Source organism: Chiloscyllium plagiosum, unplaced genomic scaffold, assembly GCF_037043375.1.
Source record: "Chiloscyllium plagiosum isolate Xiang-an unplaced genomic scaffold, Cpla_swu_hap1 HiC_scaffold_8, whole genome shotgun sequence".
NCBI classification, from domain to species: domain Eukaryota; kingdom Metazoa; phylum Chordata; class Chondrichthyes; order Orectolobiformes; family Hemiscylliidae; genus Chiloscyllium; species Chiloscyllium plagiosum.
This window is the reverse complement of record NW_028270146.1, coordinates 4,927,691-4,946,402: the sequence shown is the minus strand read 5'-3', so window position 1 is coordinate 4,946,402 and position 18,712 is coordinate 4,927,691. Positions and strand designations below refer to the sequence as shown.

Here is an 18,712-nt window from a genome sequence, read left to right as displayed (position 1 = left end):
TTGGTTGACATTCACAGCTGTGTTTCCCACATTACAAGAGTTAATATCTTTTAAAGATATTTAAAACTTTCTACACTGAAATGTCATGGGGTTATGAAAAGAACAAATGAGATACCTGTTTTTAATATTGATGTAGTCTTTGTAACTATCTGTCTCACAGACTAGTTAGGCCAAATTTGGGGTGGTGGGGGGGGGGGGGTTGGTGGCACATGGGGATTGACAGCAATATGTCAATCTGTTAACAATAAGATAAAGCTGGCAAAGAAAGGAGAAAAGAAATGAATTATGGAAAGCTTTTGCTCTCATGTGAAGCACAATGCAATGTGCAAGTGTTTCACAAAACATTCAGTTAGTATAGCAGCAGCAGCACCAAGTATGGTACTCACAGGTCAGAAACTGAATGATACTGATCTCTACCTTGCTGAACTGAATCTCCATCAGGACATCATGATTCCTCCCTGGTCCACCCTGAATACGCCGGGCAGAACGGCCATGGCGGGCTGACGACTGAGATGGCGAGCCTTGACAGGAGCTGGAAGCAGATTTAGGTCTACAAAGAAACCAGCCAGTAAGTACTTCAATTTGCATCATTGCATATTTGTTCTTTATTAACGATGACTTAAACGGAAGCATCGTGTAACAGTCCTACTTGGAGACCATAGTTTTGCCTCACAAAATTAAGACTAACACTCAGTCTCCAACTTGAACCAATTCCTTTCAGGACTCCAAATCAAATCCATCTCCCTCAACCTTCAGGAAGCAGCTATGCTTAAACAGCAGTGAATTAGTGTACATTCAATATATGTTGCCTCAACACAATTTGCTAATTACTAATTTCCTTTTATATCTTGAAAGACACTGCTTTGATCCCAGCTGATCTTATTTTTGGACAGGTCAAATCGTAGAGTTAAATCTGGCTTGATAAATCAGAATTTTTGTTTCTTTTCTTGTTGGTTTTAACAAGGTGGTTCCTCACTGCAACATGAACACACAATGTTGCAAATTAGTTTTAAACAATAGAATAGAAACTTCTAGACAGAAAAAAAACAGAATAAACCAAACGACTTGCTTAAAGACGGTTACATTTACTCCCATTAATCCCAAAAAGAAACTTCCTTACGGATTCCAAAAGCACCCCTTGAACAGTACTCAAAGTAGAAAGCAAAATCTTTCTCTCACCTCAATAGGCTTAATTTAAGCGTGACTTCAATATCCATGTTGAAAAATCAGGTCGCATTTTCCTAGAACTTTCACATATCTGAGTTCAAATGTTCTCCACTTCAAATAACCACTTCAGGGTTTTACCCAAAAACGTCAGGTCTGAGACTATTACTGAATTCCTTACTTCTCAGGGACATTGCCTTAAATATCCATTTTCATGCCCAAAACTAAATATCTTTTTCAAGCTATGGGTGTTTTCCTTAAGCTTTAATAAAATTCCTTACGTTTCTCACAGAAATCTTGCTCCATCACATACTCTTCCAAAGTAAATAAAACACATTAGTTCTGAAAGTGACACCTTCAAGTGGTTCTTAAAAATTTATTATGGCTACAGAAATACCGACAAGTTAATCATTAAACTCTTCAGAAACAGAAAAATGCCACATCATTAAATCAGAATTCAAAAGTCCAAACTTAGATGATATTAAAAATATATACAAATCATACAATCTACAATGGACACAATGATGGCTGCTATGTGGACTGTAGCTTGACCTGGGGACAATCCATTGCCTGACTGATATTAAGGTTTTAACTGGGTATCAACAGAATGTTAATGATGTGGACTGGCTAGGCAGGTGCTATGGGAACTCAACATGGTAGGTCTTACTGATGTTGGTCATTTGGATCCTGATATCAGATTGGATTGTTAATTTTCCGTTATGTTTTAGACCTGCCACTGGGATTTCAAGATTGGGTTAAGTCTAGTCAGTATGTTTCATCCTTTCAACTATGCAAATAATCTAAAATAATTTAACTATTGTAAAATGTTCTGGAATTCAAAATTCAGAGAGATCACTTTCAGTGTCGAAGGACAAGTGGGTACAGACCTGTCACTGCTGATAGGAGTTTGAGGACATGATAATTACAAAACTTAAAACACATTGGTCCTTTGTGACTTTCATGAAACTACTAATACATTAAACACGATCAGCAACAGCGATGATAAAAAGACATACGTTATGCTTTTCACAGGAGAACGTGCAGACAGGGCAGTTCCGAAGTCCCTTCCTCCATAAAGGTGCCAGACAACCGAGATCTCCTTCACCACATATCGGATCTCAGGGACTGGAAGGTGCAGTGGTGATTTGCTTGTGTCCAGCTTCTTCACTGGTTGTGAGAAGTAGTCATCTTTGATGAGGATCGGTCCGGAATTCAACATCCTCACGACAGGCTCAGTCTCTCTCTGCCAGAAAGACAAATAACTCCTTTAAAAACTTCAGGCATTTTCATCTAGATGGACAGCAGATACATGGGAAAACCCACTACCTGCAAGTTCCCCTCCAAGTCACTCAACCATCATGACTTGGAAATATATTGCCATTCCTTCTGGGTCTTTGAGTCAAAGTCCTGGAACTCCCTCCCTAAGGGCATTGTGGGTCTACCAACATCACAGGGACTGCAGCGGTTCAAGGCAGCTCACCCCCACCTTCTCAAGGGTAACTAAGACAGGCACTAAGAGCTGGCCCAGCCAGCAACACCCATGTTCCATGTTTGAATAAAATAAATTTCAGCTGGAGTTACTTGATGGTCATCAGCAACATGAGTACTAATATTGATTCCAGTCCCTCACTCACCCTGAGGTGCAGCACTTCCGCTACTGATCTCAGTTAGGAAAGACTTGTATTTCGATGAGTTCAGGATGTTGCAAAGGGCTGGACAGGAAATTAAGCATTTTTAAAACATCACCACTACTAGGTAAATATGAAGAACTGCAGCAGCCGCTTGTTTTAAACATTTGCTCACGAGGTGTGAGTTGGCTATGTCAGCATTTCTGTTGTCCATTCTTAATTGGCCTTAAGTAGGTGATAGTGAGTAGTTTTCCTGAGCTGTGGCAACCTATATAATGTACTAACATCCACAAATATGTATAAAAGGAAGAACTGTGGATGCTGGAAATCTGAAACAAGCAAAAACAGAAATTGCTGCAGAAACCCTGCAGTCTGGCAGCATTCTTTAGATCTTCCTTTAAACATTAGAAGCTCCTCACAGCGATTCTTTTTTCCCTTTCAGCACTTACCATGATCGCCATTTTTGGTGCCTCCAGGATACAGAAATCCTCACTCTCGGGTTGCTCGCTGGGGAAGGTGGGGTAGACTGCATGGTGTTCCGGGAAGATCATGGTGGAACTTGGGCTGTGTTCTTGTGAAGAACTTCCACTCTCATCGGGGAACAGAAACAGGTCAGACCGAGCTGGCTCACGCTCGTGAATGAGGTCATCGTAGATCCCTAAAGGTCGAGAAAGACCAATTAAACTCATCATTCTTGTGTTACTTTGAAAGGTAACAGAAAAGGTCAAAAGAAGATGGTTGATCTTTGTTTCAAATGATCATGTTTAAAACAGTAAAACAAGATATGACATATTTTTAACAAAGTTTGGCACAGTTATGTGAGGAGATAGGAGGATAGGTAACTATCCGTGAGGCCAGTTTTAAGAGGTGAGAGGTAGAGGGGCTTAGGAAGGAAATTGCAGAGCAAGGACAGGTGACTGCACACTTAGCTACTTGAGGATATACAACAGATCAGAATTGGAGGAACAGAGAGATTTCAAGAGTTTGCAGGTTGGAAGATGTTATAAAGAGACCAGGTGAAAGAAGTAGGCTATAAGGAGCATCATAAAAGATATCAGTTTACAGCTGACTAAACTCAGCGCCTCTTCCTGTTTAATGGTTAGCACTTGCAGCTTTTCATTTGACCCTTCTGCCTTCTCCACTCACCATTTGAGTGCTGTGAGGCTTGAGTAGTAGGAGGCGAAGACGGTGCGATATCCATCTCTTCCATCGCATCGATCATCAGGTCCCGTAAGAGCTTCTGCTCGGCTTCAGCAAGGCCGGAGGTTCGGCAGGGAGCACTGTCACCTGAACCAGCCTGAGTAGGAGACATTGCTACGGTTAATCCATCAGGCAACAGAATGACAAAGGTTTACTGAGATCAACGTGAAATGGGGCAAGTGTGGTTTACAGTTGGGGGATGAGGGCAGTGAAAGAGAACAAGTGACTGTGGATTTGAGGTTCCCAAACCTTGGCCTGACTGGAGGTTTCCGCCTCTTGTGTCTGGATCTGTTATATACTTGATCACTGTAATTAATCAATAACTCTGTTATCATTCTATCATGGCTCTATGGCTATACACACACGCACAAACTGGACCTGCTCACTGACACCCAGTTTGAACTAGGTCACAGTCACTCAGCTCCTGACTCCTTTGTTTAAAAGAGCTGAATTCCAGAAATGAGGTGAAAGAGGCAGTCTTTGACAACAAGGTTGCTTTTGGCCAAGTGTGGCACCAAAAGTTCTGAGCAAAATATTGGTTCTCCTGCTCCTCAGATGCTGCCTGACCTGCTGTGCTTTTCCATCACCCCACTCTCAACTCTGATCTCCAGCATCTGCAGTCCTCACTTTCTGCTAGAGTCAGAGGGAGTCAGGGAAAACTCTCCTCTGGTTGGATATCACTCATCTGACGTCCAGGATACCCTGCAGGAGTTCCTTAGAGTAATGCCAAAAGTGGAGATTTTCACTGATGACTGCAGTCAACATTCACTCCCTCTACCACCAACACTCAGTAGCAGCAGTGTGTACCATCTACAAGATGCACTGTAGAAATTCACCAAGGTACCTTAGACAGCACCTTCCAAACTCATGACTGCTTCCACCAAGAAGGACAAGGGCGGCTGATACATGGGAACACTACCAGTTGCAGGTTTCCCTCCAAGTCATGCATCATCCTGATTTGGAAGTATATCACTGCTCCTTCATTGATGCTTGGTCAAAATGCTGGAACTTCCTCCCTAATAGCACTGGGGACCTACACCAGTGTCACAGTTCAAGAAGGCAGCTCACCACCATCTTCTCAAGGGCAACCAGGAATGGGCAATACAAAACCAAAACAAATTCTAATTTATCAAAGCAGGTTTCAGCCTGGGACCTGACTTGTCCATCATAACAATATCAGCTAGATTCCTGTGAATAAGCCAGCTTTCTCAAAATCTTGAAGAGGGATGGGCAATTCATCCTGGCATAGCCAGCAATGCCAAACCCCATGACAGCATTGAAAATAAATTATTGTAAATATATTTTGATTACCCTGCTTCTCTGAGCTGCTGTTCCTGCAGCGGCCTGGAATTTGCAAGGTGGATGTAGGTCGCCGTAACTCGCCACATACTGGATGAGATTCATAAGGGCAGCACAAGAATCAGAACACGTCCGGATATGGATGACGTCACTTGCGCATCGAAGCTCAAACCGGGGCTGAAATTGACAAAGCGGTAAAGTTCATTGGAGAACCCAATAAGTATGAACAATCTGACACAGTAACAACCAAAATGCCTAAAATCTCCCTCACCCTCTCTGCTTCTGCAGTCTGCTTTGATGCAGTTATTTGGAATTCCAGTAACCCCATGTCCAGGACACGCACGTAATCTGGAATAAATAATTTGGACTGACTGAACCTGGTGAACAGATTTTGTCTTTCATAGTAACATATTGACAGTCAGCCAATAAAAAGCTGCAAAAGTCAACAAAAATCTAACAGCAACCAAATTCCCTGTGGTCTTCACGACTATTCAGGTTATATGTTAATGATATGGACGAAGGAACTGAGATCACTGTTGCTAAATTTACAGATGGCACAAAAATAGACGGACGGACAGAAAGTACTGAGGAAGTGGGGAGGCTGCAGAAGGACTTGTACATGCTAGGAGAGTGGGCAAAGAAGTTGCAGATAGAACACAATCTGGCAAAGTGTGAGGTTATGCACTTTGATAGAAAGAATAGAGGCATAGACTATTTTCTGAATTGGGAAAAGCTTGGAAATCTGAAGCACAGAGACATCTGGGAGTTCTAATTCAGGATTCTCTTAAGGTTAACATGCAGGTTCAATTGGCAGCTAGGAAGGCAAATCAATGTTAGCATTCATTTCAAGAGGGCTAGAATACAAGAGCAGAGATGTACTGCTGAGGCTGTATAAGGCTTTGGTCCAACCACATTTGGAATACTGAGAGCAGTTTTGGGCCCTGTATCTAAGGTAGAACGTGCTGGTGTTGGAGGGGGTCCAGAGGACGTTTACAAGAATGATCCTGGGGATGAAGGGCTTGTTATATGAGGAGCAACTGAGGACTCTCGAGTTTAGAAGGATGAGGGGAGATCTCATTTAAATGTATAGAATATTGAGAGGCCTGGATAGAGTGGAAGTGGAGAAGATGTTTCTACTCGCAGGAGATACTAGAACATGAGGGCAGAGCCTCAGAGTGAAGGGAAGACCCTTTAGAACTGAAATAAGGAGAAATTTCACCTGTGGAATGCATTGCCACAGAGGGCTGTTGAGGACAAGTCATTGACTGTATACAAGACAGAATTAGATAGGTTCTTGATTGGTGAGGGAATTACATGTTACATGGAGAAGGCAGAAGAATAGATTTGAGAAACATATCAGCCATAATCGAATCGTGGAATAGACTGGATGGGCCAAATGGCCTGATTATGCTCTGATATGTTATGGTCTTACGGTGTCCTGAGAAAATGGATTCTCACTGGGGAACAGGTCCCCCTCCTCTCTGAAGAACCCTTCCCTTTAATATCTTACATAACTGAACATATCCCCTTTAAAGCTAGATATAATTGCAATCTCACCTTTCTTTAAATTTACTGCAGATAGATGACATTTTTCAGACAAGTACAATGCAGCATCATCAATAATAATTCTGGAAAATGCAAGAGAGTTTATTACAAATAGATAATTTGCAGAAAGAGAAAGTGGTTATGTAATCTTGAAGGAGTCAGTCATTACCTGAGAGTGGAGCAATACTTGTCCAGAACAATGTTACTGGATATTGTAAAGGTTTCAACAGTGACTAGTGCTCTAACTGGTAAATATTGTGGCCTGAAAAACAGACAGAAGCATACACATTTTAGGTGTTAACTACATCAGCTACTCCAATTCATTCTTTCTCTGGTCTTCAAAACAGTGGAACGTATCAACCATTCATTCTCCTTTCATAACCTTCAAACTCCCGCATGACATCAACTACCTTATTTTCTTTCCTACCCATTCAGCTTCAGCCGTGTCCATCGTTTGAAACTTCAGCTGATCAATTCCAAAAGAACAACCACCTGAAATTCTGAGTACAAGAGTGATCCAGCTCCAGGCCTTACTCTTGGGACAGGGAACCTGATAAGCCTTTGCTGAGGCAGAGCTGAAAATGTGTTGCTGGAAAAGCGCAGCAGGTCAGGCAGCATCCAGGGAACAGGAGAATCGACGTTTCGGGCATAAGCCCTTCTTCAGGAAGGGCTTATTCAGGTTGCTGAGGCAGCCTCTTCAGAGGTATAACTGGCTAAAACTGACATCACTCTTTCTTACCAGATTTTCCTACTCAGTACAAATGGTTACCAGGATACACCCTCAAGTGCAATCAATGATGATGGAATTAATGGACATGCAGCAGTTTTACTGAGGATTGTGCAGCAACTTACAGGAACCCTAACCCTAACTAGTGTCACACGTTTGCCAGTGCATTACAAAGAGAGCTTTATTCAGTATCTAATCCAATGTTGTACCTACCCAGAGAGTGTTTAATGGGGACAGTGTAAAGGGAGCTTTACTCTGTATTCTAACCACGTGCTGTCCCTATCTCTGTGAAGGGGTTGATGGAGGCAGTACAAAGTTTTATGCTGTATTACTTCAGCAAGGCATTTGATAAGGGTCCTCATGGTAGGCTCATTCATAAAGTCAGGAAGTATGGGATACAGGGAGATTTGGCTGTCTGGATTCAGAATTGGCTGGCTGACAGAAGGCAGAGAGTGGTTGTAGATGGAAAGTATACTGCCTGGAGGACAGTGTTGAGTGGGGTCCTTCAGATCTCTGTTCTTGGGCCTCTGCTCTTTGTAGTTTTTATAAATGACTTAAATGAGGAGGTTGAGGGGTGGGTTAGTAAATCTGCCGGTGACACAAAAGTTGGAGTTGATAGTATTGAGGGCTATTGCAGGCTGCAGCACGACATAGACAAGATGCAGAGCTAGGCTGAGAAATGGCAGATGGAGTTCAACCTGGATAAATGTGAAGTGAAGTATTTTGGAAGGTTGAATCTGAATGCTGAATATAGGATTAAAGACAGGATTCTTGGCAGTGTGGAGGAACAGAGGGATCTTGGTGTTCAAGTGCATAGATCCCTCAAAGTTGCCACCCAAGTGGATAGGGTTGTTAAGAAAGCACATGGTGTTTTGGTTTTCATTAACAGGGGGATTGAGTTTAAGAGCCGCAAGGTTTTGCTGCAGCTCTACAAGACCCTGGTGAGACCACACATGGAATATTGTATCCACTTCTGGTCACTACGTAATAGGAAAGATACAGATGCTTTGGAGAGGGTGCAAAGAAGGTTTACCAGGATGTTGCCTGGAGTGGAGGGCTTGCCTTACGAAGTGAGGTTGACTAAAGCTCAGAATTTTCTCTCTGGAGAGAAGAAGGAGGAAGACAGGTGACCTGATCGAGGTACACAAGGTAATGAGAGGCATGGATAGAGTCAATAGCCAGAGACTTTTCCCCAGGACAGGATTGACTGGCACATGGGGTCACAGTTTTAAGATATTAGGAGGAAGGTATAGAGGAGACGTCACGGGTAGGTTCTTTACGCAGAGAGTTGTGAATGCATGGAATGCGTTACCAGCAGTGGTGGTGAAAGAGAGTCATTCGGGACATTTAAGCGACTGCTGGACATGCACATGGAAAGCAGTGAATTGAGGGGTGCATAGGTTAGGTTATTTTATTTTAGATTAGTAATAATCCTTGGCATAACATTGTGGGCAGAATAAATGATATTGTATCCATTGCTCCTGATGCGGTCTCCTCTACATTGGGGAGACTGGACGCCTCCTAGCAGAGCGCTTTAGGGGACATCTCCGGGACACCCGCACCAATCAACCACACCGCCCTCTGGCCCAACATTTCAACTCCCCCTCCCACTCTGCCGAGGACATGAAGGTCCTGGGCCTCCTTCACCGCCGCTCCCTCACCACCAGACGCCTGGAGGAAGAACGCCTCATCTTCCTCCTCGGAACACTTCAACCCCAGGGCATCAATGTGGACTTCAACAGCTTCCTCATTTCCCCTTCCCCCACCTCACCCCAGTTCCAAACTTCCAGCTCAGCACTGTCCCCATGACTTGTCCTACCTGCCTATCTTCTTTTCCACCTATCCACTCCACCCTCCCCCCCGACCTATCACCTTCATCCCCTCCCCCACTCACCTATTGTACTCTATGCTACTTTCTCCCCACCCCCACCCCCTCTCACTTATCTCTCCACCCTTCAGGCTCTCTGCCTTTATTCCTGATGAAGGGCTTTTGCCCGAAACGTCGATTTTATTGCTCCTCGGATGCTGCCTGAACTGCTGTGCTCTTCCAGCACCACTATTCCAGAATCTGGTTTCCAGCATCTGCAGTCATTGTTTTTACCTGTAATTTTCTATGTTCTATTTAACCCCACGCTGTGTCTTATCCTGGAGTGTTTGATGTAATAATGTGAAGGCTTTATTCTGCATTAAATCTTGTTGTATATCCCCTAATTGATGTATTCAACAGAATAAATGGTGAGAAACCTTGTCCTTAGAAGTTGTTTACCTGTAGTCCAGGGCACAGCTCCAGAGATGCAGGTGAAAGGTAGTTTCATTTGCTGGATGAGCATAACCCAAAACTGGTTCATCAGCAATATTCAGAAAATCCACAAACTGTAGGGAGGGAGGAAGGCAGCAATGAATCCAACAACATTAACAGGTTCTGAAGCCAATATAAATCTAGCATGGTCACAAGGTTAAATTAACAACACAATGTCAAGTTTACATGCAGCTCCTTCTCAAATACAACTGAATGGTTTAATCAGATCAGAACTAGTTGGGTTCATGAACCAAAGGAACATCCTCATTGTAAAGTGTTGACAAATACAGCATCAGTACGAGGTTATTTTCTTTCTGGTATTCTGAGTTCCTGTTGCTGATGCTTCCTTCTGGCCAAGTGCTGAGTAGAAGCCAGCTGCAAGTTGGCAGACGCTAATTCTATACTTGTTTGGAGTGTCAGAGTAGCACTGGCAGAAACAGGATACTTGCACTTCCTTCTGTGTTTTGACAAATCTGGGAAATACTGGGACATCAATACTCTTCCAAAATAAGAGGTCCTAGCGAGAGATTTTTTACAACATGTGAAGCTAGTGAAATAGATAGCAGAAATACATTCAAATTTGCCCTACAGAGCTATCATGTAATATTTGAAAACTCTAAGGGACAGGAGGATAGTGTGGGAAAAAGGCGTCAAGGCAAAGATCAGCCATGATCCACCCGAATGACAAAGGAGGAATATAGAGTATAAGAACAAGGAGGTGATGTTGAACTCGTGTAAGACAATTGTTAGACCTCAGCTGGAGTACTGTGTACAGTGGGCACCATTGTTGGAAGGAATTCAATGAATCGCAGAGGGTGCAGAGTGATTTACAAGAATGGTTTCAGAAATGAGAAATCTTAGTGCTGAAGAATGCGGGACTGTTCTCCTGGGAAAGGAGGAGATTTGATTAAGTTTTCAAAATCATGAAAGAGCTCGATAGATTAGAAAGGGAGAAGCTGTTTCTGCCTGTAAAAGAAACAAGAATGACAAGGCATTTATTTAAAATGATTTGCAAACCAAGCAAGAGCAATGTGAGAAACAACTTTTTTTCACACAGCAAGTAGTTAGGATCTGGAATGCACTGTCTGGAAGTATGGTAATGGCAGGTTCAACTGAGACATTACAAAGTCGAAAGAGTATGCATTCACTTTTAAGATAGAAAGTGTTTTTCTGAAACTTTAAAATAAAGTTAAAATAAAGCCACAGCTGTAGAACAGAACAGCTAAGAGACGGGCTGTTCCAAAACAGATACATGTAACAATTGGCTGTTAAATGGGTACCTGAGTTTTGGTTACTGTTTTGGCAACAATTCAAATTTGATTAGATTAGATTCCCTACAGTATGGAAACAGGCCCTTCGGCCCAACAAGTCCATACTAACCCTCCGAAGAGTAACCCACCCATTCCCCATATTCACCCCTGACCATGGGCAATTTAGTTTGACTAATTCACCTGACCTGCACATCTTTGGACTATGGGAGGAAACCAGAGCACCCGGAGGAAACCCACGAGACACGGGGAGCATGCGCAAACTCCACAGAGACAGTCACTCAAGGCAGGAATCGTACCTGGGTCCCTGGCGCGGTGAGGCAGCAGTGCTAACCACTGAGCCACCATGATACTAAAACCCAATTGAACTTGAATTTATTGTTTTGACAACATCAGACCAATGAGAGGAAACAATATGGGAGGGGGGGGTATAAAACTAGGGCATTTTGAAAATTGGTCAGAGTAACTGCTATAGAGCTAATTGCCCATCTAATATGAAAAGGTGTCAAAGAAATCAGAAGGCACTATCTATCAAAAGGTACCTTTTCCTGTAAGAAAATACTCGCAATAAAAAGATGATATCCCAGGAAGAAGACAGCAGAATTGGAAGGCGAGAAGTAAGACAGCATACGGCACTGTGTGGACTTGAGATTAAGTTAATGCAATGTTTAATAATTGTGTTATTGAAACAGCATACTGTTTCAATAGGGATAGTTGTTCATTAGGGGAAAGAGTGTTCAGTTTATTAATAGTTTTGTTTAGTGTTCACTATCAATGAGGAAAATAAATTGTTATTTTCCTTTAAATAGTGGAAATTAAGGAGTTCTCCTTCACTCACATATTTTACAGATTATGAGGTGAGCTTTTCTGGGTGTTTGGTTTTAATTTACAGAGGGTTTTGACCTCCATATCGTTGCCACATTCAAGAGGGGCACTGGATGATTACTGCGTAAAAACATGTTCAGGGACATAGGGAAAAGGGAGGTAACTGACACTAGGTAATGAAACTGGTACAGGCATGATGGACTGAACTGGCATCCACCTGCACTGTAACATTCTGTAAATTTATTTCAATGCCTTAGGAAACAATAAAAGCCAAGGCTCTTAAATCTTCTCTGTTTTTCCAAGTAAACACAACACAAAATTGTTGCACAGGGTGCACTGTGCAGAATGCAAACTTGTTTGGCTACTCAAAGTTTGTGAGAAGATTTGTAGCTCTGGTGCTCGTTGCTGTGGTTCTGTTTGCCGAGCTGGAAGTTTTTGTTGCAAACGTTTCATCCCCTGTCTAGGTGACATCCTCAGTGCTTGGGAGCCTCCTGTGAAGCGCTTCTGTGGTGTTTCCTCCAGCATTTATAGTGGCCTGTCCCTGCCGCTTCCGGTTGTCAGTTTCAGCTGTCCGCTGTAGTGGCCAGTATATTGGGTCCAGGTCTATGTGTTTGTTGATGGAGTTTGTGGATGAGTGCCATGCTTCTAGGAATTCCCTGGCTGTTCTTTGTTTCGCTGTACAAAATCCCATGCAATGACTGCACAAAACACTATATAGGACAAACAGGAAGACAGCTAACAAGCCGCATCCACGAACACCAACTAGCCACGAAACGACACGACCAGCTATCCCTAGTAGCCACACACGCAGACGACAAGCAACATGAATTTGACTGGGACAACACTACCATTATAGGGCAAGCGAAACAAAGAACAGCCAGGGAATTCCTAGAAGCATGGCACTCATCCACAAACTCCATCAACAAACACATAGACCTGGACCCAATATACCGGCCACTACAGCGGACAGCTGAAACTGACAACCGGAAGCGGCAGGGACAGGCCACTATAAATGCCGGAGGAAACACCACAGAAGTGCTTCACAGGAGGCTCCCAAGCACTGAGGATGTCACCTAGACAGGGGACGAAATGTTTGCAACAAACACTTCCAGCTCGGCGAACAGAACCACAGCTTGTTTGGCTATTGCTATTCCCCAAAATACACTCAAGGTGTCTTAGCTCTTACAACATACAAAAGGACTTCTAATGTAAGTTACAGCTTGTGCGCATATTCTGGAGAGTAACAGCCCTTGTAGAACATAGAACAATACAGCACAGAACAGGCCCTTCGGCCCACGATGTTGTGCCGAACATTTGTCCTAGCTTAAGCACCTATCCATGTACCTATCCAATTGCCGCTTAAAGGTCACCAATGATTCTGACTCTGCCACTCCCACAGGCAGCGCATTCCATGCCCCCACCACTCTCTGGGTAAAGAACCTACCCCTGACATGTCCCCTATACCTTCCACCCTTCATCTTAAATTTATGTCCCCTTGTAACACTCTGTTGTACCTGGGGAAAAAGTCTCTGACTGTCTACTCTATCTATTCCTCTGATCATCTTATAAACTTCTATCAAGTCACCCCTCATCCTTCGCCGTTCCAACGAGAAAAGGCCTAGCAATCTCAACCTATCCTCGTACGACCTATTCTCCATTCCAGGCAACATCCTGGTAAATCTTCTCTGCACCCTCTCCAAAGCTTCCACATCTTTCCTAAAGTGAGGCGACCAGAACTGCACACAGTACTCCAAATGTGGCCTAACCAAGGTCCTGTATAGCTGCAACATCACTTCACGACTCTTGAATTCAATCCCTCTGCTAATGAACGCTAACACACCATAGGCCTTCATACAAGCTCTATCCACCTGAGTGGCAACTTTCAAAGATCTATGAACATAGACCCCAAGATCCCTCTGCTCCTCCACCTTACTAAGAACCCTACCATTAACCCTGTATTCCACATTCTTATTTATCCTTCCAAAATGGACAACCTCACACTTGACAGGGTTGAACTCCATCTGCCACTCCTCAGCCCAGCTCTGCATCATATCTAAGTCCCTTTGCAGCCAACAACAGCCCTCCTCACTATCCACAACTCCACCAATCTTCGTATCATCTGCAAATTTACTGACCCACCCTTCGACTCCCTCTTCCAAGTCATTAACAAAAATTACAAACAGCAGAGGACCCAGAACTGATCCCTGCAGAACTTCACTTGTAACTGAGCACCAGGCTGAATATTTACCACCAACCACCACTCTCTGACTTTGACCGGTTAGCCAGTTCTCTATCCAACTGGCCAAATTTCCCTCTATCCAATGCCTCCTGACTTTCCGCATGAGCCTACCATGGGGAACCTTATCAAATGCCTTACTAAAATCCATGTACACTACATCCACTGCTCTACCCTCATCCACATGCTTGGTCACCTCCTCAAAGAATTCAATAAGACTTGTAAGGCAAGACCTACCCCTCACAAATCCGTGCTGGCTGTCCCTAATCAAGCAGTGTCTTTCCAGATACTCATAAATCCTATCCCTCAGTACCCTTTCCATTACTTTGCCTACCACCGAAGTAAGACTAACTGGCCTGTAATTCCCGGGGTTATCCCTATTCCCTTTTTTGAATAGGGGCACAACATTCGCCACTCTCCAGTCCCCTGGTACCACTCCTGTTGACAGTGAAGACGAAAAGATCATTGCCAACGGCTCTGCAATTTCCTCTCTTGCTTCCCACATAATCCTAGGATATATCCCGTCAGGCCCGGGGGACTTGTCTATCCTCAAGTTTTTCAAAATGCCCAACACATCTTCCTTCCTAACAAGTATCTCTTCTAGCTTACCAGTCCATTTCATACTGTCCTCTTCAACAATACGGTCCCTCTCATTTGTAAACACTGAAGTACTCATTCAAGACCTCTCCTATCTCTTCCGACTCAATACACAGTCTCCCACTACTGTACTTGATCGGACCTACCCTCGTTCTCGTCATTCTCATGTTTCTCACATATGCATAAAATGTGTACAAATTAGTTGTGTACAAATTAACTTCCCACATCTGATGCTTTCACTCTCAAACAGTTCTTTCAGAATCTGTGTGTTACCAGGCAGCCTTCAGCCCTCCCAGAGATGACTGATGTGAAGCTAACCTGCTCATACCAACTCTGCCCTGGAGGCACATTGCGATGCTGGAGGGTGGCCCCACGCAACCCGACAGCCACCAGGATCTCCTGAAACAAGAGGGAGAGGAAAATACATCAATGTCAACTGAAAACTGCCCACTTTGATGTTTACCCTCTTCTCCTTGAACAGTCTGCATTAATATGGTTTTTTTAATGCCGTGAAATATCGCAAGACACTACACAGTAGCGCCAACAAACAAAAATTACCATAAAAGTTACCTTCATGTTGCTCTCATTTCTGTTGTGATGTACTTTCACTGCGATGGAGAGCATGTTTGGACTTTCTACACCAACTCCCACTGGTGCAGCAGCCTGCTTGGTCAGAGCACCCTCCTCAGACTTGTAGATGGTAGGTTCAACCCAAGGAGGCAGAGACTTGCTGGGGAGCTTTATATCACCAGGGGCACATACATCCTCAACTACTCCTGCAATGGACCAGAGGATAGGATGGGAAAAAAAACAGAACTAGACTGTCAGAGTCATACACACCCTTCGGTCCAACTCATCTTTGCAGATCAGAACCCCAATCTGACCTACTCCCATTTGCCAGCACTTGGCCCATATCTCTCTAAACAATTCGTATTCATATCCCCATCTAGGTGCCTTTTAAATATTGTAATTGGACCTGCCCCCACCCCTTCCTCAGAGACAAAAACAACCCTGCAAATGTTAGAATCCAAAGTAGACAAGCAGGAGGCTGGAAGAACATAGCAAGGCAAGCATCAGGAGGTGGAGAAAGCAACACCTTGTGCTGCCTGGCTTGTCCACTCCATCCATTCCTCTGGTAGCTCACTCGTTACACCCATCACCCTCTGCATGGAAAAAGATACCCATCAGGTCATTTTTAAATCTTTCCCCCTTCACCTTAAACCTATGCCCTCTCGTTTCAGACTTCCCCACCAGGGGAAACAGACCTTGGCTATTCACCCTATCCAAGCCCCTCATGAGTTTATTAATCTCTAACAAAAGGGTGACCAGAACTGTACATAGTATTGTAAAGGTGGCCTTGCCGATAGAACATAGAATATAGGACAATACAGCGCAGAACAGGTCCTTTGGCCCCCGATGTTGCGCCAACCTGTGAACTAATCTAAGCCCATCACCCTGCACTATCCCATTATCATCATCCATGTGCTTATCTAAGGACTGTTTAAATGCCCCTAATGTGGCTGAGTTAACTATATTGGCAGGCTTGGAATTCCACGCCCTTACCACTCTCTGAATGAAGAACCTGCCTCTGACATCTGTCTTAAATCTATCACCCCTCAATTTGCCCCCTTGTACAAGCTGACATCATCATCCTAGGAAAAAGACTTTCACTGTCCACCCTACTTAATCCGCTGATCATCTTATATGTCTCTATTAGATCCTCTCTTAGCCTTCTTCTGTCCAATGAGAACAGACACAAGTCTCTCAGCCTTTCCTCATAAGACCTTCGCTTCAGACCAGGTAACATCCTGGTAAATCTCCTCTGCCCCTTTTCCAATTTTCCACATCCTTCCTATAATGGGGCGACCAGAACTGCACACAATATTCCAAGTGCAGCCACACTCGTGTTTTGTACAGTTTCAGCATGACATCACGGCTCCAGAACTCAATCCCTCTACCAATAAAACCAAGATCCTTCTGCACATCCACACTACCAAGAGTCTTTCCACTGATCCAGTATTCTGCCTTCCTGTTATTCTTCCCAAAGTGAATCACCTCACATTTATCTGCAATGAACTCCATTAGCCACCTTTCGGCCCAGTTCTGCAGTTATCCAAGTCTCCCTGCAACCGGCAACATTCTTCCACACTGTCCACCACTCCACCGACTTTAGTCTTTTACTAACCCATCCACTTATGCCTGCGTCCAAGTAGTTTATAAAAACGACAAACAGCAATGGTGCAAAACAGATCCTTGGGGCACACCACAAGTAACCGGACTCTAGGCTGAATATTTTCCATCAACTACCATTCGTTGCCTTCTTACAGAAAGCCAGTTTCTAATCCAAACTGCTAAATCACCTTCAATCCCATGCCTCTGTATTTTCTCCTGTAGCCTACCATGTGGAATCTTATCAAAGGCTTTACTGAAGTCCATGTACACTACATCAACTGCCCTACCCTCATGGTCACCTCCTCAAAAAACTCAATGAGGTTTGCGAAACACGACCTGCCCTTGAAGAATCAAATCGTTGCTTGCTAGATGATTATAAATCCTATTTCTTATAATCCTTTCCAAACCTTTTCCTACAAGAGACGTAAGGCTCACTGGTCTATAATTACCTTGGTCATCTCTACTGCCCTTCTTGAACAAGAGCACAGCATTTGCAATCATCTAGTCCTCTGTATTAAACCTGTAGACAATGACGACTCAACGATCAAGGCTAAAGCCTCTGCAATCTCCTTCCTAGCTTCCCAGAGAATTCTCGGAAAAATCTCATCCAGCCCAGGGGACTTATCTATTTTCACACCTTCTCGAATTGATAACACCTCCTCCTTACTAGCTTCAATCCTTTCAAGTCTAATAGCCCGTATCTCAGTTTTCTCCTTTACAATATTCTCCTTTTCCTGACTGCAAACTGATTGAGAAATGGTCGTTTTGCATCTCTCCGATCTCCACAGAGTCCACACACAACTGGCCACTTCTGTCTTTGATAGGCCCTATTCCAACTTTAGTCATTCTTTTATTCCTCACATACCTACACAAAGCTTTAGGGTTCTCCTTTATTCTACCTGCGAAAGACTGCTCATGTCCCCTCCTTGCTCTTCTTAACTCTGTCTTAAATCCTTCCTAGCTACTCTGTAGCTTTCCTCGCTTCATCTGAACCATCTCGCCTCAATGTCACATAAGTCTCCCTCTTCCGCCTAACAAGATTTACAATTTCTTTCGTAAACCATGGTTCCCTTACATTATCATTTCCTCCTTGCCTGACAGGGACATACCTACCAATGACACGCAATATCTGTTCCTTAAACCAGCTCCACATTTCGATTGTCCCCATCCCCTCCATTTTGCTGCCCCATTCTATGCCTCCTAAGTCTTGCTTAATCGCATTATAATTGCCCTTCCCCCATCTATAACTCCTGTGGCATTTACCTATCCCTTTCTATCGCTAAACTAAACATAACTGAACTATGGTCACTCTCTCCAAAGTGTTCACCTACCACTAAATCAAACACCTGGCCTGGTTCATTACCGAGTACCAGATCCAGTGTGGGCTCCCCTCTTGTCGGTCCTTTGACATACTGTGTCAGGAAACCCTCCTGCACACATTGGACAAAACGGATCCATCCGTGTACTAGAGTTATAGCATTTCTAGTCAATGTTGGGGAAGTTAAAATCCCTCATAATGACCACCATGTTCCTTTCACTCCTACCCAGTATCGTTTTGCCAATCCTCTCCTCCACATCCCTGGAACTCTGCAGAGGCCTATAAAAAATTCACAGCAGTGTGACCTCTCTTTTCCTGTTTCTAACCTCAGCCCATACCACCTCACTAGACAAGTCCTTGTCAAATGTTCTATCAGCCACTGTTATACCGTCCTAGACGATCAAAGTTACACCTCCCCCTCTTTTACCACCTTC

At 43.7% G+C, this 18,712-nt stretch overlaps 1 protein-coding gene across 3 annotated transcripts in view; it reads right to left on the bottom strand.

The window, feature by feature from the left end:
• Positions 1 to 18,712, bottom strand: part of atg2b (autophagy related 2B) — a 115,500-nt gene that overhangs the window by 33,076 nt on the left and 63,712 nt on the right. For all 3 annotated transcript variants that reach the window (XM_043696875.2, XM_043696877.2, XM_043696876.2), the window contains exons 22-32: positions 15,359 to 15,564; positions 15,107 to 15,187; positions 9,830 to 9,936; positions 7,006 to 7,098; positions 6,849 to 6,919; positions 5,563 to 5,639; positions 5,304 to 5,468; positions 3,939 to 4,089; positions 3,242 to 3,450; positions 2,181 to 2,407; positions 418 to 550 (exon numbers count right to left, since the gene is read on the bottom strand). In XM_043696875.2, the coding sequence (XP_043552810.2) occupies positions 418 to 550; positions 2,181 to 2,407; positions 3,242 to 3,450; positions 3,939 to 4,089; positions 5,304 to 5,468; positions 5,563 to 5,639; positions 6,849 to 6,919; positions 7,006 to 7,098; positions 9,830 to 9,936; positions 15,107 to 15,187; positions 15,359 to 15,564 (1,520 nt within the window). The remainder of the gene's footprint in view (positions 1 to 417; positions 551 to 2,180; positions 2,408 to 3,241; positions 3,451 to 3,938; positions 4,090 to 5,303; positions 5,469 to 5,562; positions 5,640 to 6,848; positions 6,920 to 7,005; positions 7,099 to 9,829; positions 9,937 to 15,106; positions 15,188 to 15,358; positions 15,565 to 18,712) is intronic.